Source organism: Salvelinus alpinus, chromosome 20, assembly GCF_045679555.1.
Source record: "Salvelinus alpinus chromosome 20, SLU_Salpinus.1, whole genome shotgun sequence".
NCBI classification, from domain to species: Eukaryota; Metazoa; Chordata; class Actinopteri; order Salmoniformes; family Salmonidae; genus Salvelinus; species Salvelinus alpinus.
In genome coordinates, this window is record NC_092105.1 from 35,215,170 (window position 1) to 35,239,976 (window position 24,807).

Below are 24,807 nucleotides of genomic sequence, written 5' to 3' on the forward strand. Positions count from 1 at the left end.
GGCATGCAATGTCGCAGAGCGCGATGCCTTTGATTAATAACTCGTCGCCATGACAATCAACGTGAAGTGAGCATTATCAATCACAGTCATGACAACATTGCTAACTAACTACTATGTAATTGTCACATGATACAGTGCCTTTGGAAAGTATTCAGACCCCATGACTTTTTCCACAGTTAGGTTACAGCATTCTAAAATTTATTAAATTGTTCCCCCCCACCTCAATACCCCATAATGACAAAGCAAAAACAGGTTGCTAGACATTTTAGCAAATTTATTAATTTAAAAAAAAAAAAAACACATTTACCTAAGTATTCAGACCCCTTACTCAGTACTTTGTTTATGCACCTTTGGCAGTGATTACAGCCTCGAGTCTTCTTGGGTATGACGCTACAAGCTTAGCACACCTGTATTTGGGGAGTTCCTCCAATTCTTCTCTGGTCTTTGCAGAGCTATTTTCAGGTCTCTCCAGAGATGTTCGATCAGGTCAAGGTAGTGCTCTGGCTGGGACATTCAAGGACATTCAGAGACTTGTCCCGAAGCTACTCCTGCGTTGTCCTGGCTGTGTGCTTAGGGTCGTTGTCCTGCTGGAAGGTGAACCTTCGCCCCAGTCTGAGGTCCCGAGCACTCTGGAGCAGGTTTTCATCAAGGATCTCTCTGTACTTTGCTCCATTCATCTTTGACTCAATCTTGACTAGTCTCCCAGTCCCTGCCGCTGAAAAACATCCCCACAGCATGATGCTGCCACCACCATGCTGCCACCACCATGCTTCACCGTAGGGATAGTGCAAAAAAAAAAAAAAAAAAAAATCTAATCAAATTTATTGGTCACAAATTTGGTTAGCAGATGTTAATGCGAGTGTAGCAAAATGCTTGTGCTTCTAGTTCCGACAGTGCAGTAATATCTAACAACTCCACAACAACTATACACAAATCCAAAGGGATGGAATAAGAATATGTACATATAAATATAAGGATGAGCGATGACCGAGCGGCAATGGCAAGATGCAATAGATGGTATAAGATACAGTATACGCATATGAGATGAGTAATGTAAGATAGTTTCATCCAGACGTGACGCTTGGAATTCAGGCCTAAGAGTTCAATCTTGGTGTCATCAGACCAGAGAATCTTGTTTCTTATGGTCAGAGTCCTTTAGGTGCCTTTTGGCAAACTACAAGTGGGCTATCATGTGCCTTTTACTGAGGAGTGGCTTCCGTCTGGCCTGATTGATTGTCCTTCTGGAAGGTTCTCCCATCTCAACAAAAGGAACTCTGAAGCTCTTTCAGAGTGACCATCGGGTTCCATGACCAAGGCCCTTCTCTCCCGATTGCTCAGTTTGGCCTGGCGGCCAGCTCTAGGAAGAGTCTTGGTGGATCCAAACTTCTCCCATTTAAGAATGATGGAGGTCACTTTTCTTGGGGCCCTTCCTTGCTGGTACACTTCCCCAGATTTGAGCTTTGACACAATCCTGTCTCGGGGCTCTACGGACAATTCCTTAGACCTCTTGGTTTTTGCTCTGACATGCACGGTCAACTATTGGACCTTATATAGACAGGTGTGTGCCTTTCCAAATCATGTCCAATCAATTGAATTTACCACAGGTGGACTCCAATCAAGTTGTAGAAACATTTCAAGTTCAAACAATGAAAACAGGATGCACCTGACCTCAAATTCGAGTCTCATATCAAAAGGGTCAGAATGCTTATATATATATATATATACAGTGGGGAGAACAAGTATTTGATACACTGCCGATTTTGCAGGTTTTCCTACTTACAAAGCATGTAGAGGTCTGTAATTTTTATCATAGGTACACTTCAACTGTTAGAGACGGAATCTAAAACAAAAATCCAGAAAATCACATTGTATGATTTTGAAGTAATTCATTTGCATTTTATTGCATGACATAAGTATTTGATCACCTACCAACCAGTAAGAATTTCGGCTCTCACAGACCTGTTAGTTTTTCTTTAAGAAGCCCTCCTGTTCTCCACTCATTACCTGTATTAACTGCACCTGTTTGAACTCGTTACCTGTATAAAAGACACCTGTCCACACACTCAATCAAACAGACTCCAACCTCTCCACAATGGTCAAGACCAGAGAGCTGTGTAAGGACATCAGGGATACAATTGTAGACCTGCACAAGGCTGGGATGGGCTACAGGACAATAGGCAAGCAGCTTGGTGAGAAGGTAACAACTGTTGGCGCAATTATTAGAAAATAGAAGAAGTTCAAGATGACAGTCAATCACCCTCGGTCTGGGGCTCCATGCAAGATCTCACCTCGTGGGGCATCAATGATCATCAGGAAGGTGAGGGATCAGCCCAGAACTACACGACAGGACCTGGTCAATGACCTGAAGAGAGCTGGGACCACAGTCTCAAAGAAAACCATTAGTAACACACTACGCCGTCATGGATTAAAATCCTGCAGCGCACGCAAGGTCCCCCTGCTCAAGCCAGCGCATGTCCAGGCCCGTCTGAAGTTTGCCAATGACCATCTGGATGATCCAGAGGAGGAATGGGAGAAGGTCATGTGGTCTGATGAGACAAAAATAGAGCTTTTTGGTCTAAACTCCACTCGCCGTGTTTGGAGGAAGAAGAAGGATGAGTACAACCCCAAGAACACCATCCCAACCGTGAAGCATGGAGGTGGAAACATCATTCTTTGGGGATGCTTTTCTGCAAAGGGGACAGGACGACTGCACCGTACTGAGGGGAGGATGGATGGGGCCATGTATCGCGAGATCTTGGCCAACAACCTCCTTCCCTCAGTAAGAGCATTGAAGATGGGTCGTGGCTGGGTCTTCCAGCATGACAACAACCCAAAACACACAGCCAGGGCAACTAAGGAGTGGCTCCGTAAGAAGCATCTCAAGGTCCTGGAGTGGCCTAGCCAGTCTCCAGACCTGAACCCAATAGAAAATCTTTGGAGGGAGCTGAAAGTCCGTATTGCCCAGCGACAGCCCCGAAACCTGAAGGATCTGGAGAAGGTCTGTATGGAGGAGTGGGCCAAAATCCCTGCTGCAGTGTGTGCAAACCTGGTGAAGAACTACAGGAAACGTATGATCTCTGTAATTGCAAACAAAGGTTTCTGTACCAAATATTAAGTTCTGCTTTTCTGATGTATCAAATACTTATGTCATGCAATAAAATGCAAATTAATTACTTAAAAATCATACAATGTGATTTTCTGGATTTTTGTTTCAGATTCCGTCTCTCACAGTTGAAGTGTACTATGATAAAAATTGCAGACCTCTACATGCTTTGTAAGTAGGAAAACCTGCAAAATATGCAGTGTATCAAATACTTGTTCTCCCCACTGTATATATATATTTTTTTTTAATGTGAAACATTTCTAAAAAAGTTTTTTTAGTTTGTCATTATGGGGAATTGTGTGTAGATTGCTGAGGAATTGTTTTTATTTAATCCATCTCAGAATAAGGTTGTAACAAAATGTGGTAAAGTCAAGGGGTCTGAATACTTTCCGAAGGCACTGTATAACCCTGATGCATGATAACATGACAAATGGTGAGAAGAGGATGTCAGGCTGATTGTGTTCTATAAATTAGGCCTACCCCTTCCCTCCATGACATATTCCCAATGCTTTTCTTTTGGGGGGGGAGATAAACTTTCAATGCTGCATATAGATGGTGGCTTCTATGAATGTAATTGTCTGCATCATTTCCAATCCCATATATATATATAAATAAACAAATAATAGTAGTAGCGAGAATGATTTATTTCAGCTTTTATTTCTTTCATCACATTCCCAGTGGGTCAGAAGTATACATACGTACACTCAATTAGTATTTGGTAACATTGCCTTTAAATTGTTTAACTTGGGGCAAACGTTTCAGGTAGTCTTCCACAAGTGAATTTTGGCCCATTCCCCCTGACAGAGCTGGTATAACTGAGTTAGGTTTGTAGGCCTCCTTGCTCACACACGCTTTTTCAGTTCTGCCCACACATTGTCTATGGGATTGAGGTCAGGGCTTTGTGATGGCAACTCCAATACCTTGACTTTGTTGTCCTTAAGCCATTTTGCCACAACTTTGGAAGTATGCTTGGGGTCATTGTCCATTTTGAAGACCCATTTGCAACCAAGCTTGAACTTCCTGACTGATGTCTTGAGATGTTGCTTCAATATATCCACAATTGTCCTTACTCATGATACCATCTATTTTGTGAAGTGCACCAGTCCCTCCTGCAGCAAAGCAACCCCACAACATGATGCTGCCACCCCCGTGCTTCACGGTTGGGATGGTGTTCTTCGGCTTGCAAGCATCCCCCTTTATCCTCCAAACATAACGATGGTCATTATGACCAAACAGTTATATTTTTGTTTCATCAGACCAGAGGACATTTCTCCAAAAAGTATGATCTTCGTCCCCATGTGCAATTGCAAACCGTTGTCTGGCTTTTTTGTGGCGGTTTTGGATGAGTGGCTTCTTCCTTGCTGAGCGGCCTTTCAGGTTGTAGATATAGGACTCGTTTTACTGTGGATATAGATTATTTTGTACCGGTTTCCTCCAGCATCTTCACAAGGTCCTTTGCTGTTGTTCTGGGATTGATTTGCACCTTTCTCACCAAAGAACGTTCATCTCTAGGAGACAGAATGCGTCTCCTTCCTGAGCGGTATGACGGCTGCGTGTTCCCATGTTGTTTATACTTGCGTACTATTGTTTGTACAGATGAACGTGGTACATTCAGGCGTTTGGAAATTGCTCCCAAGGATAAACCAGACTTGTGGAGGTCTACAATTATTTTTCCTGAGGTCTTGGATGATTTCTTTTGATTTTCCCATGATGTCAAGCAAAGAGGCACTGAGTTTGAAGGTAGGCCTTGAAATACATCCACAGGTACACCTCCAATTGACTCAAATTATGTCAATTAGCCTATCAGAAGCTTCTAAAGCCATGACATTTTCTGTAATTTTCCAAGCTGTTTAAAGGCACAGTCAACTTAGTGTATGTAAACTTCTGACCCACTGGAATTGTGATACAGTGAATAATAAGTGAAATAATGTCTGTAAACAATTGTTGGAAAAATTACTTGTGTCAAGCACAAAGTAGATGTCCTAACCAAATTGCCAAAACTATAGTTTGTTAACAAGACATTTGTGGAGTGGTTGAAAAACAAGTTAATGACTCCAATCTAAATGTATGTAAACGTCAACTATATTATATATTTTCCCCTAACCCTACCACCCTTCCCTAATAGTAATAATTTGGGTGTTCCCGAGTAGCACAGCGGTCTAAGGCAGTGCATCTCATTACAGATCCTGGTTCGATTCCAGGCTGTATCACAACTGGCCGTGATTGGGAGTCCCATAGGGCGTCGCACAATTGACCCAGCGTCGTCCGGGTTAGGCCATCTTTGTAAATAAGAATTTGTTCTTAACTGACTTGCCTATTTAAATAAAAGTTAAATGAATAAAATAATTGGAGTAAAACTAACGGACAAAAACACTTACGCTTCTGCATATATACATTTCACTCCCAGTGCTTTATTGCTGTTGCTATGTAAAAAGGTCACTTCATGAAAGAGCACAGCAGCACACACACAAAGAAATCTTGGGAATAAAACAATGCACACTGATCACACACTGTACAGAGAGCAAGAACTTCTTGTGGCAGACAGCTCTCGCAGTCCTCACTCTATACTATGTGTGGTTGTGATGATAACCAGTGCTCGCCTCCCCCAGCACACAGGAGAGATAAAGACTCCCAATGCAAGGCAAGTCTGGAGGAGGTTACACACCAGAGGGGTACAGACTGTGTGTGAAGAACTCTGATATAATTTGTGTGTGCGCGCGTCTCTCACTCTGTGTGTGTGTGTCATGTTTATCACACTGAGATGAGTCAAGTCTTACAACGACAGAGGAGAGATATTCATAACAAACAGCTAGAGGAAGAGATTACTCACTGATCAGTGCCCATTCCAAATATCCAGTTCTTGAAAAAATAAAAAAAGTACTTACTCTTGGGGCTTGTTGGCTCCTGGGAAATAATACGAGAAAGAACATCAAAATTAGTCAGGTATGATGTATAAGGGTCTTTCTATAAATAATGGAGTCGATTTGTTACAAAAAAGTTTGTAACAAAATATAAAGGACTTTCATGCAGTTCCACATGTGTACTTAGAGGAATAAAGGTGAATACATACAAAATGACCCACACCTACACAACATAGACCTAGGAACACATCCTTTAAGCAGGGCTCATACAGACATTGGCAAGTCAAATTTCAGGGACTTTTTCAAGCACTTAAATTGTCATTTTCAAGGACCTCAATGTTATACAATTGCATAATTCATATACCTGTACATATAGGGCACGATATAGAAAATCCCCTCCCCACAAAAAGCATGCAAAGCGTAAAAAAAAAATGAGGCCATTAACACTAAGAATAATGAATTGTTTTGGCCTTGCCATTTCATTGATAGTCATTATTACGTTCTAAAACAGCTGAAAATAATGTGGACATTGCCTGACTAAATAGATTGGATGCATGGCGATTTTTCCTGTAGACTGTGGTTAACGCAGGCACACATAATAAATCCATGAGTAGCGGTAAGCATTCATCTCACCGTCGCTGTTTTTAAAATGAGTGACAAAAAACAGGATTTGTATGGAAAGCCAAGTTGAAGCCAGCATTAAGTGTTATCGTCCTCATAATAACCGTACGCGGTTTAACCACAACAGAGTAGAGCAAAACCATTCAATTGAAGCGGCAGGAAACAAACAAGTGGCCACATCTCTCACAAAATATGATCAGAAATGAAATCACAGATAATTATTAGGGAGCAGGAGAAGTTATAAATTGGCTAAAAAAAAATCTTTTCAAGCACCAAATTGAAGAAATGTCAGATTTTTAATGTAGGCTTTTTCCATTAATTGAATTTCTGAGCTCCAAATTCAAGTAGGCTACTTCAAGCCCCTTGTTTAAAATTGCAGGTGTAACATGGAATACATGTATTTGTTATTTTATTACCAGGTCATATTGTGAATAAGCACACTAGACGATGTAATTTGTCGTCATTATATCCACAATAATTAATAGGAAACGCATTCGGTGTTGCGCAATAGTCTATCCTACCCAGTTGCGTACAGTAGACTCGGTGTCCAATCCGAGGCACAAAAACATATGAAAATATGAAGTCATTAACTTGCTGTTTTCTCTGTCAAATCTAAGAAGACCCTGCTGTAAATCAAGCAGAGAACAGATGATCAACATCAATTCTCTAGGGATCCAGGCACAACTGTCTTCACCTGCATAACGAATGAGATACCGAATGAACATTCCTCACTAAAATCAGCGCTATCACAAAATCAGTTCGTCATTTGACTGTCATTCAGAAAAATTGCTGGACACCAAATGCGCATCCAATAAGTATTATGCATAATTATTGAAGACCAAGTTAATGCCAGTATCTAGGTTAAGTATCAAGGTAAGGCGACTCTTTCAGTTAGAAGCATTCGATTTTGAAATCGCAAACATCATTTTGGATTTGTGAGCCAATGAAAACAGTTTCCACCCCAAAACACAAGGAGACACAAAATGTAGTTACACTGCATTTCTGAGATCTCCACACAAACGCCCCCCCCCCCCAAAAAAAAAAAACTGTCCGACAGCTAGATTCAGGATTCTTACTGGGTCAATGTCTAATTTCACTGATTACTGCTTAATATATGATTTAACTTACACTGCCATAAATGCAAGGACAGAAAAGTAATGTTTTATGTCATACAAATCCGTCAAGACACCAACCATGACAAAAGGGTTAAACAGGCTTTAAATCCACTCTTGAATTGTATTGAATATAGTTATGAGCCCATCTTATATATTCATGGGATGACCTTAAGAAGTATTGGCTGATTATTATAAATGACTTATCAACCGTTGTAACAAGTTGTCCAGTGTAGGAAATCCTCACTAGCTTATAGAAAGACCCATAAGCAGTATATTATACTGTGTGTGTGTACTGTATAAAACGTGTATCCACCCACCCCGGTTCATCATGGTCCTCCTGGAGTAGCGTCGGCTGGGCCTCCTCTCAAACGATGCAGACCTCCTGGCTTTGTTGCCCTTGGTGGTCTGGTACTCAGTCTTCCCACTGGGGACAACAGGGTCATATTCATTAGTGCACACCATAGCAAGATGGTTTGCAAAGGGAAAAGGTAAACAAGCATTTATTATTGGACAAGTTCCCCATTTCATTCGGTTTCGTTCCTAGTGAATACAACCCAGAACAATACACAGGAAGGAGGGGGAATGAGAGCGAACCCAACCAACCCACCAGAAGGCAGGGGACAGTCAGGTAGTGAGTGCCCAGCGTAAACTGAAAACAGGCAGAGATAGGGAGGTTAGGCCTCCCTTGCAATCAGACCACCAGGACTGATTCAGATAACGACTGGAACTTCTGTTGGGGCTCAGGATCCACAAAGGGAATAACATACAGAAAATCCTTAGCTAGATCCAGCTGAAGAGAAAGCATGAATTCAAAACACATGTAATTGGAATAGTTGTAATGAGGAAAAAGAGGGTTATTGGAGTCAAGTTCAGTTTGTGGAAGAAACTTCAGATAGAGGCAGAAAAGACTACATGAAAACAGCAAGCGATAAGATTCCTTAAATCGATGAGCACGGTTTACGTTGAGTCCAGAGTTTTGACTGGTCGGGCCACATGGTCAGGATGGAAACACACCAGGCCATATTAAATATAGCCAAGTTCTAGAGTTGAGCAGACAGAGAATCAGTGTTGTTGTACTGCTGGGGTACACCAGAGAAAAAATAAACACAGAGGGTGCACCAGTGCAGTGTGCCGTTACTTGTTCCCTCCCTCATACCCCCAGGGTGGCATTCAGTTCTCAACTCCTCAACAAGGTGTTGTGACACGGGACTGACCCCTGCTGAACTCTGTAACCATCCAACTAGAAACACCCCACCTTGAAATAACAAGGCCCCAGAGAGAGCCTGCAGCTGTTGCTTTAGCAGTGCGTAGTTTACACTGCAGCAAGACAAGCTATTATTACACAACGGACCAAGGTGAATGTTGGAAGTTTAGCGAGTTTCATTAGGCACAGTCAGCTTAATGAGAGCATATGGTGGGTTGAGTCCTATTAAAATTATAATCTGAGGATTTGTCTTGTGCAAATTGTAGGAATTTTAATAAGCTGATGAAATATGCATTATAAAAATTGTGGAGACTTGTGCAGTGTGGACTGTACGCTAAGTAGTTAGAAGTACGCTAAGCAGAGCGCGCGCTAAGCAGAGTGCACACATGCTGTTCAGTAGCTACCTGTAGCGGAAGCGTGATCCCATGCGTATGAACCCGGAGCGTGCTGAGCCCTTCTGGACCGGGCCGCGGAGCCGGAAGAAAGCATGGTGTTCCACAGCACACTTCCACAGGTGCTTACAGGCCTTGGGGTGGTCCATACGGAACACAAATGTGTGCTCCTGCTCTTTACCCTGAGACGGAGACAGACAGGAACATAGCATGAGCAAAACTTTACTGTGTCACAGCAACAGGAGACAGAGGAAACACACTGACATGAAGCACTGGTAGGACACATGTTATAACTAGGGCCTAAAGTTTATTCCTGAAGAAAAAACAGAGCCCTAAAACAGCATATGGTGGACGGGAAAAATGAGCCTGGTTGTAGACATGTTTTAACTGATTGGTTATGGTTCCAGACAAGCTGATTGTACAATAAGAACTGGTTTGTACAGTAGGTCTCCTCTTTCCCTCCGATGTGGATGAACTTGACAATATACAACAATCCTATTCCCTGTGTTTCCCTCATTTGAGTCAGCGCATGGCCATGCAGAGAAAAGGTTGCTTGCCCTGCAGTTCCCAATAACTTCCTCATTAACGCAATTTTCCATCATGCCTCGACGAGGCAAATTAAATTCCTTCTTGTGTCCTAATCAGTTATGCCAGAGTAGCAACTTTCTCAGCAGTGCTCTGTCCTGCTGCTAACCAGCCCTATTCAGTGCTCTGTCCTGCTGCTAACCAGCCCTATTCAGTGCTCTGTCCTGCTGCTAACCAGCCCTATTCAGTGCTCTGTCCTGCTGCTAACCAGCCCTATTCAGTGCTCTGTCCTGCTGCTAACCAGCCCTATTCAGTGCTCTGTCCTGCTGCTAACCAGCCCTATTCAGTGCTCTGTCCTGCTGCTAACCAGCCCTATTCAGTGCTCTGTCCTGCTGCTAACCAGCCCTATTCAGTGCTCTGTCCTGCTGCTAACCAGCCCTATTCAGTGCTCTGTCCTGCTGCTAACCAGCCCTATTCAGTGCTCTGTCCTGCTGCTAACCAGCCCTATTCAGTGCTCTGTCCTGCTGCTAACCAGCCCTATTCAGTGCTCTGTCCTGCTGCTAACCAGCCCTATTCAGTGCTCTGTCCTGCTGCTAACCAGCCCTATTCAGTGCTCTGCTAATAGTGCCTCATTAATTCAGACACAGGAACAGGGTCACAAAGAGAATACATTCACAGGGCGGATTAAGACGTCAAAACAAAGACCTCGGGAGATGAGAACCAGAATACCTTTGAGAGCGAGAATGTGCAGTCCAGTGTTGGACACACACACACACACACACACACACCAGAGATTAGTGGTCCCAAAGTAAAGACCCGGGCCACATTCCGATGGTGCAACACATTCCAAGTGGTCAGCTGTCAGATTGGCTGAGCAGCAGTCCCCATCAACTGCTAGTGATGATTTTAATTAGTCTACTCTCCCCCATTACAACACTGTCTAGCCTTTCCTCTTCTCTACCTGAGGGCATCACATCTACATACTGTACATGTCGCAGCACTTCAGCATATTACGAGTCACATCCATCTACTGTGTATTGCAGGATTCCTTTGACTACCGCTTCAAATAAACCTCATTCAGTTCTTTCCCAAAACATTTGGGTTTGAGGCATAGCGTATAACTGCACCCACACAACAAATTACTTTAGATGTCTGAAAACATCTTGACAAGGTGAAGTATCTTTGACCATAGAGTGAACTCCCACTTCCAGGTGTTCAGCAGTGTGTAGTTGACAGACAAAGACAACCAGTGCCAAAGCCTCGTTAGCCTGTCTAGTGACGGCCCAGCCAGGCAGGGGGGGGTTTCCACATTAACAGCCCGGTCTAAAGGAGTGCTAGGAGCTGCTGTAAAGGCTGTGGATGCCACAGATGCCTGAGGGAAAGAGCTGATGCTTTAATGGACTCTCTCCGAGGCTGCCCGGCCAGGCAGCCTCGGAGAGAGACAGGACATGTCCTCCTAGGAGGTGTGTGGAAATCCACACATTCATTCCCCCACACAGAAACCTCCCTCACAAAATAGGCCACAACAAACCTACCCAAAGATATGCCTCTGCTTCAGAACTGACCTGGGCTATACTAATCTCCATACACACCCCCTCACAGATACGCAAACATCCTAGTCCAATGAACACATCTTGATTCCTGGGTATAGGCAGGCAGCCTACAGTCTACACTACATGGCTTCTTGAGCTGCTGCCCGTCTCCCTCCTTATTTTTTTATTTTTTTTATTTAACCTTTATTTAACCAGATAAGCTAGTTGAGAACAAGTTCTCATTTACAACTGCGCCCTGGCCAAGATAAAGCGACACAAACAACAAGAGTTACACAGAGTTACACATGGAATAAACAAATATAAAGTCAATAAACACAATAGAAAATGTCTACATACAGTGTGTGCAAATGAGGTAGGATAAGGGAGTTAAGGCAATAAATAGGCCATAGTGGTGAAATAATTACAATATAGCAACTAAACACTAGAGTGATTGATGTGCAAGTAGAGATACTGGGGTGCAAAGGAGCAAAATAAATAACATAACAGTATGGGGATGAGGTAGTTGGATGGGCTATTTTGTGATAGACTGCATCCAATTTGTTGAGTAGAGTGTTGGAGGCTATTTTGTAAATGACATCGCCGAAGTCAAGGATCGGTAGGATAGTCAGTTTTATGAGAGTATGTTTGGCAGCATGAGTGAAGGATGCTTTTTTGCTAAATAGGAAGCCAATTCTAAATTTAATTTTGGATTTGAGATGCTTAATGTGAGTCTGGAAGGAGAGTTTACAGTCTAGCCAGACACCTAGGTATTTGTAGTTTTCCACATATTCTAAGTCAGAACCGTCCAGAGTAGTGATGCTGGACGGGCGGGCAGGTGTGTGCAGCGATCGGTTGAAGATCGGTCTTCCTGCCCGTCTCCCCCCAGCAGCACATTGTTATAAAAGCAGCTTTGTAGAGCTCTGCTCCAGCCTCCGGTGGTATACTGTAATAAGGCGGTTTTCAATTTCAGTTCAATACAAAGCCGTTTTATTGGACTGGAACAAAGTAACTGCCTTTACTGATATTATGTGGTCAGAACAGAAACAGGGCCAGAGAGTATAGGCTACAAATTTCAAATAGTACTACCACAACATAAAGAGAGTATGACTCAACTCTCAGTCAAAGACATACTTTTCAGTTTTCAGCCTAAGTAACAAGTGACATTAGGACCATTCATGAGGAGACTGGAAAACTGCAGGGCTCTCTCTGCAATGACAGGAGCTTTACAGAAAAGTACAGGGGCTTCGGATTGTATTGAAAAGTAGTGGTAGAAAATGGACATTTCAACACCAGCTACTATAATTCACTAAGGCAGTACACAACAGAACAGCATGATGGAAGAGAAAGAGTAATGCAGCATGATAAACAGAACAGGATGTGAGCATGGATACTTCAGATTCAGACCCAGGTGGAACCAACTATCCCCAGCTACACCAGGGCCCTCAGAGAGACTGAGTGTAAGGATAAGTGTATGGGAAGACTGCCCAGTAGAAAAGAGTAGGGGATAAGAGCAGGGATCATGGCTGCCCCCACTGTGTGTGTGTGTGTGTCTCAGAGGGTTGGTTCATTACCTCCTCGGTCTCCTGAGCCTCTTCTCCGTCATCCTCCACCACCACCAGGGTCAGTGTGCTCTTCTTAAAGTCTAGACGGGTGATCTTGGGCCTGGGACACACACAGAAAAGCACACAATTACAGGGACAATTAAACAAGAGATAGTGATCAAGACCCACAAGTCCTTGAACTAGTAGAGACACAGGTAGAGATCAAGTACGGCCAAAGGTCTTACCAGAAGAACAGGCCTATCTTGGTCTCTCCCTCAAACACCAGCACTCCAGTGGGGGTCAGTCCTAGCTGGTAGTCATTTCCATCTCGAGCCTGAAGGGACAGACACAGCCATTCAGTGTTACAGTTTACTTACCATCCTTAATCTCCACTAGCGTCTTGTTTTTATACCAGTAGAGCCCTGTATAACACGAGAGAGCGAGACAAAGAGCGAGCAAGAGATATAAGAGAGACCCCCATCCTAGTGTCCTCACCTTGACCATGTGCATGTCCACCCCATACATCTCCAGCCACTTGGCCTTGTTCAGATAGTTAATCTCCGCCTGCGATGGCATCTGGCCCCTGGGACGGAGCGGAGGGAGAACAGGCAGAAAACAGGGTTAAACAGGGGATAAGGTCAGTGGGTGACGAAGGTCACACGCAAAGAATGATGACTCTTGATGAACAATGACTGATGATACTAAATCATATAAGTGACAATAAAATCTCAACCATGACGAAGTCATACATCACAGGTAGCTCATGCATGTGTTCCAGGTTAAAAAAACACCCACTGACGAGATTTAGCATCTGTTACATCCCCTATAGTACACGAGTCAGGGTAACCTCGGGTCAAGACCAGCCCACACTGAGACATGCTTTAAATCCATTTCTAAAAATAAGCATACCTAACCCTACTTGGGAATACCTCAGCCCCAGTACATCAAGGGTGATCAAATAATATAACGGGTGGATGACCTACACTCCCCAAGGAAAGGTCATTAAGTGAGAAGCTTAAGTAGCCTAACCCTATAGGCAGTGAAATAGAGGAGAAACTCCTGGCTGTAACCATCGTATATACAGTAATGTAAAGGCTGTATATGACCGGCTATACAACCTCTAGACATTGGTAACACTTTACAATACCTTTCCATTAAAACATGCTTTATAGAATGCCATATTATGGAGATATCATAAATTGTTATTCAGACATTTTCTGTGATATAATTGTTTTACCTGCACTCCTTCCAGGTGTTGAAGATGGCCAGCTCCATGGCCTCAGTCTGTTCTGGCATGAAGCGGAACTCAGACACCAGATCCAGGGCATGCTCCCCAGGGTCACAGTCTCCCAGCTCAGCTGGAACACAACAGGTAACATACTGAGTACTTTAACCCCAACTCAGACACCAGATCCAGGGCATGCTCCCCAGAGTCACAGTCTCCCAGCTCAGCTGGAACACAACAGGTAACATACTGAGTACTTTAACCCCAACTCAGACACCAGATCCAGGGCATGCTCCCCAGAGTCACAGTCTCCCAGCTCAGCTGGAACACAGCAGTAGACATGGGTTCTCTGAATCACTCTAGAAGGTTGATTGAGGCATGCTATCTGGGGTCTGGGATTGTTTGCCAATGAAAGTGATGCTAATAAGCAGCTGTATGTATTCTTCCATCACCATCATTTGGGTCCCTGATTTAGGATGTATAGATGACCTGTTAGCTATTAATGACATTTGTTATTTTGAATAATTCCTTTAAAGTTGCATGCTTCAATTTCTCAAACCCACTAGGACACTATTAAATTACATCCAAATCATATTTAAGTGGAGCAACAGACATCCAATGATGCCTCACTCCCCTCTTTCCTTACATAGCATCATGGAGATAACCCTGTCTGACTGCAGGCAGGGGTATATATAGGGCAACCATATGCTATCTGGGTAATGGAGGTGAGGAGAGGCTCTTTGTTATCAGTGATTTGCTGCAGACCAAGGCAGAGTAGTGATGTGTCACAGAGCTCAACGTGGGGCTAAGGGTCAGGGCCATGACAGGGATGGATGTTGCTGACAGGGTAGAGAAGGGAATGCCTCACCACCTCCTGGTCATTGGTCTACAAATCAAATTAAGTGTGTGAAATATGGACAGACGTCCAGCCTAGCTGCCAAACAGAATGGAGTCGAGCTACCGACCGGACATTCAGTAGGTTACATTGAAATCTGAGGCTTTGACTAACTGCTTGAGGGTCCATTATTTGACTTGCTGGACATTTAGCTAGCAGGCATCAAGCAGTACAGAATACAGTCTGAAATCCTGATATCTATTCTACCTAAAATACATAAGACAAAGTGTGACCGTTTTGTTTGGGAAGGGCTAAAGAGTGAGTTTTGAGAAACAAAAAGTGGTTTTGCTGTAAATAAAGGGGCTGTGTTGGTGTGGATGACTTTCATGAGAACTCAGAGAGCGAGACCGGATAGTGAGAGAGGGAACGAGGGAGAGGGCTGGATTAGGGGGCCTTTGCAGAGAGCTGGGCTCTAATGAGCTTGCATCTACCCCCACAGAGGAGCTGGAAGAGAGGGAGGGAGGGGGCTCACTTCCATTCAGAACAACCCTGGAGTGCCCATTTACAGTTGGAACACTGAGCAAGGACTGCAGCCTCAGCATTTGGGCCAACTCCTTTGGGCAGTGCGGCGGCAGCAGCACACATTCTTGAAGAGAGGGTAGCGATAAGCCCAAATTATCTTCTATTTCCACAAATACTCCACCATGTTAATAGGCTCTGTAAGGCTACTGTGGCGATTTGGTCTCTCCCTGCTGATAGCGAAGATGGCACCCCCTCAGAAAACTGCAACTTGGTGGTTCTCAGTCAAGAAGAGTTATGACAACCACACCAAGACATTGGGCCATCGTTGTTCTTACCTTGCAAAGAGAAGGCTGCCAGCTCCACTGCTGTGTCGAAAGGACATTCCAACCTGTGATACAAGGAGGAGTGTTCAGTAGGGAAAGAAATGCTGCTGTCTGAGTGCTGTTGCTTTCAACAAGGTACAGTACACACTAGGCAAGGATACTGTCTGAAGAGATCAGTCACAGCTGTTACAGTATTCCCGCAGTAGTTCCCTGCTGTATCCAACAGCCCGTTTCTCTCTCCAGAGACAATACACAACAACCCTGTGTTATTGGATTGCCGGACAAACATGAACACTAATCCCCATGTAGTGAAAATGGATACTAATATCCACAATCTACTTATTTGATGTAAATAGTTTCTTTCCAACATCGCGTGTGTAATCCACTACTGTAGCTAAGCCTCTTAGCATCTGTATCATGATGCAACAGAACAGATATAGCTAACATGTAATGATGTACTTGGCCTATAGACATCAACCATGTTAAATATATTGAAGCACATGAAGTCTACACTAATGTAATATACTGTATATCTAATATAGGAAGAGCAAACCAGTGGGTGAGGGAGGTTACTTACTTGCCACTGAGGATATCTTGTTTTAGTTGCAATACAAATAGATATCTGTGAGAATAAAAGGGTAATTTGTTCACAAAAAGTCCAGATTAATGTCCCCAATAAATACAAATGTCATAAAAACAATTGGTGATTATTGAATAGTAATAGGACGACGACAACAAGGTGACCTGGTCAACTCCTCATGCAGGTTGTTGGGTTCTGAGGAGTAGAATTTGACCCTCATGTGAAGGCAGTATGGGGGTCCGACTGCACAGAGGTAGGGGAGGAACGGAAGAGAGGAAGGAAAGAAAACAGAGGTTTGAAATGAGAATGGCATTAATGAAATCCATCTGTTTCTGGCTGTTCCATCAACACACCCATCATTATACATCTCTAGATCTACATTGGTACAGAAAATAGGCAATAGAAGGGCTATAGCTTGTGTATCTTCAATGATTTTGAGGTCAAGAACATATACTTACTTTTGACTTGTTTTTTTATGCTTTTTGTAACGTCAAGCCAATGCTGCAAAAGAGATGAGAGGAAAGAATCAACTATCTAGACTCAAGAGAATCCATGGCATGGGCAAGGCCAAAACGAATGAATTTGACAGCAGCCTCACTTAGGATACTACACACAGTATGATTGTGTCACTAGAAAGGGAATTTCTGATTTGTAACTCGTCTGGGAGTTGGGAGTCTGAGGCATGAACAATTATAGGAGGGAGGGGCAGGGGTTTAGGAGGGTGCGTGAGTAGGGGGGGGGTGCTGCTCACGCTGATGAGGGAACGGAAGGTCTCTGCCACAGCCCTATTTCACACTTCTCTCCCCCACATTCCTCTCTCCAGATCTCCCTCCCTACTACCTCTCTCTCTCTCCTCTCCTCTCCTTCCTTCCATGCCCTTCACACCATATCAGCTTGCCCTGGCTGCTGGGTCTTTGATAGACACTGATAAATAGATTTTTTTTAACTTTCTGTGACAAACTGTACTTGAACTTTCCAACCTCCATATATATTAGACAACCCATATAGTATGTGAACTGTACACACTGTTATTCAAATCACTATTCCAGAGAAGAGCAATTCAAGTTCAGTGGATAAATCTAACCATAACAAACCCCTTCTTAATTCTTAGAACAAGGTTGGGTGGGTGGTAGTAAAAGTCAGTCTCTAGAACTGTCTGCTACTCTGGTCTTACCGGTACTTGTGCAGAGTCCATGAAGCGTAGTCCGAAGTAGTCCTTCTCTACGATGTCCAGATGATACATGATCTGGTCAAACAGCTCCTCACCCTTGGCTTTTTTCTGACAGAGCAGGAGAGATGTCAGAGGTCACACAGTCATTCATCTGGAAGCAATGTCATCAATCATTCAGCAAACTATGTCTAGACTTTTCACTGTGTCCTCTTTAGCATTTTAATAGTTTAATATTTCAAATCTTTTTAAACTGTTGCTCAATGTTATTTATTATGGTTAACACAATACAAGTGGAACGAGCAAGTGGAGAAGTTTCACTAAGTCACCACTGGTGGAAAAGGGAAGTTATAGAGCCATTTTAAGGGTTTGTGTATTTTCCCCTGATACTTCATTCCCCAGACACACTGTTGATTTCATTGCCTCTAACTGATTAGAAAACATGCAAAAAAGAGACAAGCGGTAAATAGAACATATTATTTAGCTGGCTTCACCTACTTTAAAATCAGGCACATTGCCACATGTTTAAGTCTTCCCTTCTGTTCTGGTGAGCAGTTTGAACTCTATGATAGAGTGTTTCCTGCAGTCAGTCTGACAGGTCGTACCGGTCTCCAGTCTGCACTGCTCAGACGGGGTGTTAGCTGCCCAACTCCTGTAGCCTGCTGCTGTACTAGCTAGTTCAGTACACGGCCAACTTCAAAAGAGCAAGAAGAATGGCAGGACTGGGGTCACCATGACAACCTGTTAGTAGGCCGCAACACAGCGAGTCAGCGTGACCCCAGTCAGTCTCTACTCTCTGCCCAGCAGTCTGACTGACTAACCACACACACACACTGCAGCCTGACTACACAGTACAGCCTGTAGCCCTGTAGAGAAGTCTCAGCTAATGAGTGATCCACAGGCCAGCCTATGAAAACAAAACGCTCACACTCCCTCTGTTCTGCCTCACACCACCAGAGAGCGAGACACGGTAAAAACAAAAGATGTGGTTGGTTGGTCACTCCACTGCACTGAATGACATTGAGCTCATTTGTGTTCAAGGTGACTGAATGGTCAAATCTTATAGAAGGGGTGAAAACGCCCCTTGTAGTGGCTGGGAGAGTTCACTGCCATTCTGCAGAGCTTTCTTTGCCTCGAGATTCTCAGATGAATACAAGCAACGTTAAATTAAGTCCACCAACAGAGAGGACACTCCCAAGTGCACAAACAATGGAAACTCAAAACACTAAAGATGTAGCTTAAGCACACAAAGTCAGAACATGCAGTAAAGTCTCAACAACATTGCTGAAACCTAACAAGCATATTACTGGTTGTGACACTGCTGTGTGCATACAGCGACACACACACAATACCCTGCAGGGGAACAAACATTGACATGAGCAGTGAGGACTCAGGCCTGCACTGCCATGCTATGGTCCGGTACGTTATACAGGGGGAGTGGTCGTGATGGGTAGAGAGGAGGATGCTGCCATTGAACAGTCCTCAGTGTTAATCCAAGCTTGCCGGACGCTCACGCAGGCCCCATAGAGTTGGCATAGCTCACAAAGCGCCCCTTCGGCCAGGGAGAATGGACACAAAGGAGCCATTGTGCGCTCCGGTGAACCCCAGGCCTCGCTGTCGCATTGTTCACCAGAGGTTTCCAGTCTGCCTGACCAACCATCTGCTTTTGGAGGCACAGTTACATTCCTAAGGCTGCTCCCTGCATGCAAGTCAGAGGAGTGCCACCGAGGGAGGGGCACAAAATAAAATAAAATAGGCCTCGCCACCCTACGCAAGTTAGAGCCACTGAGGGAGGACAACGGAAGAAATATGGCAGCCCACCTTCTTCCCACCAATTGTCTTAAAAGCTTGAGGCTCCCTTATTCAGACTGGACTGAGTTCTGGAGCTGGAGGTGTCAGAGGAGAGACGAATCATTAGACTATTTACTGTGCTGTTTGCGTCAAAAGGGATAGCTGCTGCTTTAGAGGAGTAACCCCAGGAAACCCTTTGGGTTGACATAAGCATTCAGCCATGTTGGTAAGAGCAATAAACAAGCTACGCCACACTCTTTCTTCAAGAGTCATTCTGGACAGTTTACTGACCAGCACTTATGGTTGCACATTATGGGGAATATTCAGAGGTGGAAACTTTCCGTGGGAATTAACAGGAATATATGCAAATTAATATAATACCATTTAAATGTAGATTTTTTTTGCATTGGATATATTTAACATATCATATAGAGACAGAGACATAAACCTTTGCCTTTTCATAAGTAGACAATTACAAATTATTACATCCTTCCAACATAATTTTTTGTTGTTGTTACGAATTGAACTTTAATTAAATGAGTTGACTCTTCACATGGGATGAGTTCACTGAACAACAAAAGGGAATATATAATGGTCCCCAATGATCCATCGCATCTCCCAAATACATTTAACATACATCTGTAAAATAATAACCAAAGCTTTAGTTTCTAGACTGTCTTCCTCTCAGACTTCCATGTCTTCTCCCTGGACCTCCTCAATGTCCATCTCTTGAACATCAGACTCTGAGACCTCATCTTCACTGTCACTTTCCAACCTTGTTGAGGATGGCTCGTTGTCAGGCTCAAAAAACCTCAAGTTTGACCAGATGGCCACCAATTTTTCAATCCTTGTATTGGTCAGCCTGTTCTGTGCTTTGGTGTGTGTGTTCCCAAACAAGGACCAGTTGCGCTCTGAGGCAGCTGATGTTGGTGGCATTTGGAGGATGATGGAGGCAACACGGGAAAGAGCCTCAGATCTACAAAGTCCCTCCCAGCAGGTGGCTGATGAGATATGTTGGCAGGACTGCCATATTGCATCTCCATCCCAAAGCCCTTGCTTGGAAGTGTACTTCGCCAGACTGCCAAGAACCGTGCCCTCATCCAGAACAAGGTGACGAGACACTGTAGTGATGACACCATAGGCCTTGTTGATCTCTGCACCAGAGAGGATGCTCTTGCCATCATACTTGGGGTCCAACATGTACGCTGCGGTGTGTATGGGCTTCAGGCAGAAGTCTTCACACTTTGATGTATTTCAGAACTGCAGTGTCCTCTGCTTGGAGAAACAGTGAAGTGGGCAGGGCAATACAAATGTATTCTCTTACATCTGCAAATCAGACAGGATGGCATTGTCTCCCTCAATCCGTGCAATGGCTACTGCTATAAGTTCCAGGCTGCTTATCACTCTCTCCAAAAATACATCATCCAGGAGGATCCTCTTGATGGGACTGTCCATATCGGCAGACTGTGATATGGCCATTTCTTGGAGTCCTTCCCCTCCATGAGACTGTCAAACATGATGACAACACCACCCCGACGGGTGTTGCTGGGCTGCTTCAAACTGGTGCTCTTATTCTTCTCACTTTGCTTGATGAGGTAGATTGCGGCAATAACTTGATGACCCTTCACATACCTAACCATTTCCTTGGCTCTCTTGTAGAGTCTATCCATTGTTTTCAGTGCCATGATGTCCTTGAGGAACAGATTCAATGCATGAGCAGCACAGCCAATGGGTGTGAGGTGAGGGAAGGACACAGTATTTGCAAATGTACACAGCTTTTCCTTCTACATTAGCTGCAGTGAAATGTCTCCACACATCAGATAGTGTCCGTGGCATTTTCCTGTAAAGATTAGAAAAAAAGGAGTAAAAAATGCCCAAAATTCAATTACATGTACAGATAAATAGTTAAGCAGTTAGAATAAACAACTCAGTTGTAAGATAAATGTTTAAAAATGAAACATGTATGGAAACAGGTGAATTAACACTCCTTAATTACCAGGCTCAAGCAAGCTAAAACCCACATGATAGCAAAAATGAACTAGCAGAAATTGTTAACAAGTTATGATTTAAAACACACTTTGATGTATTTACTAGTTAACAAAAAATAATGTATGTCATAAAATATATTCACCCCACCCAGTACTGTAATCAAAACTTACCAGAAAGCATGTAGTCCTTTGCTCAGACAGTGTAGTAGTGTGTGCTCAATAGCATCTCATTAGCATGCAAGACCTTGAGAATCAGCTGAACATGTGATGGAAGAATGCACTGTGCATGCAGAGGGTTGCAATTCCATTGAATTGGGGATAGTGGTCCCGTGTGGCTCAGTTGGTAGAGCATGGCGCTTGCAACGCCAGGGTTGTGGGTTCATTCCCCACGGGGGGACCAGGATGAATATGTATGAACTTTCCAAATTGTAAGTCGCTCTGGATAAGAGCGTCAGCTAAATGACTTAAATGTAAATGTAAATGATAGTTTAACCGAAATATGCCACAAGACCTAGAATTGCCTTGTGTATCCCACAAAAAAGGTTCACTGTTATAAGCTAACTTTTTTGATGAATTTAAGCAAAATACACAAAATTCCCAGGCTTAACTTCCCGGAAAGTTTCTGACCCTTTACAACCTGACTAGCACTAAACCTGACTCATCATTAATCAAAACACACAGGCCTCACCAAAGGCCTAGCCTGGTTAGGTAATGACTTTCCACAGCCCAAGTCAGCAAAGGCCTACACGGTAATCTTTACAGAAAAAAGGACACTACTGTACTACTAAATGTTTTACTGAAATAAGTCCAAGGTGTTAAGTTTCACCAATACAAACCCAGCATCTTGTATTAGCCCTATGTCAACATGTTTATTCACTCGGTTTTATCACACTATTACAGTTAGTCCCGAGTATGGCTGCATGCATGTCAGATATCACACAAAATATCTAAACAAAGGGACAGACCATCAGGGCCAAAGTGGTCTCAGAAAAACACAAAGAAAACATAAGGCCTTGATGATCAAAATGAGTTATTGCCTGGGAAGCCCATTGGCAGCCTAAACAGTGACGTTATTACGCAACCCAGCAGTTCAGCTTCGTAACACTTAATGCCACCAAGTGAATAAAAGGTCAGACTATATCAACTAGCCTAGAACTCTTACATAGCAGAGCTATAGATGCAAAGCTACAGCTAGCCTAACAGTTCACAATGTTCCTTCCAAATGGATTTTCACATGACTATGACAAAGCTTTTCGAAAACTGCACGCAGGCTCACGTCCTGAACTCCACAAACTCTTCAGACATAAACACGGATGTCCTATCCCATGTTGTAATAACTCTCACTAACATCGCATTCAGAGGCATTGCCAAAAAAAAGAAAAAATAACTACTGGAGAAGCTCTGTGACAATAGACCTATAGCATTTACAGTGGTACCCCCTGTATATTGCCTCGCTATTGTTATTTTACTGCTGCTGTTTAATTATTTGTTACTTAGCACTTATGTTTTCTTAAAACATCTTAAAGAATTGTTGGTTAAGGGCTAGTAAGTAAGCATTTCACTCTAAGGTTGTATATTTCACCTGTTGTATTCGGTGCATGTGAACATTTTTATTTGAATTTAATACCAGAGTGGGATCAACTGGTTTGACAGCTGGAATGCCTTAGAAATTCCAACCCTGAGAAATCAAAGAGGACATTGTGGGCCAAGAGCAAGTCTTCCCATTCGAGAAGACCATCTCCACTCACTTGGCTCCTGGTGGGTCATGTGACCAGGTGTACTGTAGAGGGATCATGGAATTACAGGTGATCAGCAGCACTCAATACAACAGTGAACTACACATAAACACACTGGCACGCACCTCTCATGTGACCAAGTCAAGTCAAGACCTGACTGTGACACTCAGTAACAGCACAGTAAGAGGGCAACTAGCTACCACCCTCACCTAAGAACAGGCCCACAACATGATTAGGGTCTCAGAGCAATACACGAAGTCAGTCAGGAAAGCAAAGGCTAGCCTTTTCAAACAGAAATTTGCATCCTGTAGCTCTAACTCCAAATAGTTCTGGGACACTGTAAAGTCCATGGAGAATAAGAGCACTTCCTCCCAGCTGCCCACTGCACTGAGGCTAGGTATCACTGTCACCACCGATAAATCCACGATAATCAAGAATTTCAATAAGCATCTCTCTACGACTGGCCATGCTTTCCTCCTGGCTATCCCAACCCCGGCCAGCAGCTCCGCACCCCCCGCAGCTACTTGCCCGACACTCCCCAGCTTCTCCTTCACCCAAATAGCAGATGTTCTGAAAGAGCCGCAAAACCTGGACCCGTACAAATCAGCTGGGCTAGACAATCTGGACCCTCTCTTTCTAAAATTATCCGCCGCCATTGTTGCAACCCCTATTACCAGTCTGTTCAACCTCTCTTTCATATCGTCCGAGATCCCTAAAGATTGCAAAGCTGCCGCGGTCATCCCCCTCTTCAAAGGGGATGACACTCTAGACCCAAACTGTTATAGACCTATATCCATCCTGCCCTGCCTTTCTAAAGTCTTCGAAAGCCAAGTTAATAAACAGATCACTGACCATTTAGAATCCCACTGTACCTTCTCCGGTGTGCAATCCGGTTTCCGAGCTGGTCACGGGCGCACCTCAGCCACGCTCAAGGTACTAAACGATATCATAACCGTCATCAATAAAAGACAATACTGTGCAGCTGTCTTCATCGACCTGGCCAAGGCTTTCGACTCTGTCAATCACTGCATTCTTATCGGCAGACTCAACAGCCTTGGTTTCTCAAATGACTGCCTCGCCGGGTTCACCAACTACCTCTCAGACAGAGTTCAGTGTGTCAAATCGGAGGGCCTGTTGTCCTGACCTCTGGCAGTCTATGGGGGTGCCACAGGGTTCAATTCTCGGGCCGACTCTTTTCTCTGTATATATCAACGATGTCGCTCTTACTGCGGGCGATTCCCTGATCCATCTCTACGCAGACGACACCATTCTGTATACATCTGGCCCTTCTTTGGACACTGTGTTAACTAACCTCCAAACGAGCTTCAATGCCATACAACACTCCTTCTGTGGCCTCCAACTGCTCTTAAACGCTAGTAAAACCAAATGCATGATTTTCAACCGGTCGCTGCCCGCACCAGACCAACATCACTACTCTACTCTGGACGATTCTGACTTAGAATATGTGGACAACTACAAATACCTAGGTGTCTGGCTAGACTGTAAACGCTCCTTCCAGACTCACATTAAGCATCTCCAATCCAAAAATTACATCTAGAATTGACTTCCTATTTCGCAACAAAGCCTCCTTCACTCACGCCGCCAAACATACCCTCGTAAAACTGACTATCCTACCGATCATCAACTTTGGTGATGTCATTTACAAAATAGCTTCCAATACTCTACTCAGCAAACTGGATGCAGTCTATCACAGTGCCATCCGTTTTGTCACCAAAGCCCCATAT

At 43.8% G+C, this 24,807-nt stretch overlaps 1 protein-coding gene across 6 annotated transcripts in view; it reads right to left on the bottom strand.

Moving 5' to 3' along the window:
* The window catches only part of epb41l5 (erythrocyte membrane protein band 4.1 like 5), a 45,105-nt gene that overhangs the window by 18,051 nt on the left and 2,247 nt on the right, over nt 1-24,807 (bottom strand). For 5 of the 6 annotated variants that reach the window (XM_071355480.1, XM_071355481.1, XM_071355477.1 and 2 more), the window contains exons 3-14: nt 17,554-17,658; nt 16,838-16,880; nt 16,544-16,622; nt 16,377-16,421; nt 15,812-15,864; nt 14,132-14,252; nt 13,390-13,477; nt 13,140-13,228; nt 12,925-13,015; nt 9,309-9,478; nt 8,018-8,124; nt 5,989-6,007 (exon numbers count right to left, since the gene is read on the bottom strand). In XM_071355480.1, coding sequence (XP_071211581.1) covers nt 5,989-6,007; nt 8,018-8,124; nt 9,309-9,478; nt 12,925-13,015; nt 13,140-13,228; nt 13,390-13,477; nt 14,132-14,252; nt 15,812-15,864; nt 16,377-16,421; nt 16,544-16,622; nt 16,838-16,880; nt 17,554-17,658 — 1,010 coding nt within the window. Of the gene's footprint in view, nt 1-5,988; nt 6,008-8,017; nt 8,125-9,308; nt 9,479-12,924; nt 13,016-13,139; nt 13,229-13,389; nt 13,478-14,131; nt 14,253-15,811; nt 15,865-16,376; nt 16,422-16,543; nt 16,623-16,837; nt 16,881-17,553; nt 17,659-18,045; nt 18,176-24,807 lie in introns of those variants that run through there. The other variant, XM_071355482.1, reaches the window with a different exon arrangement.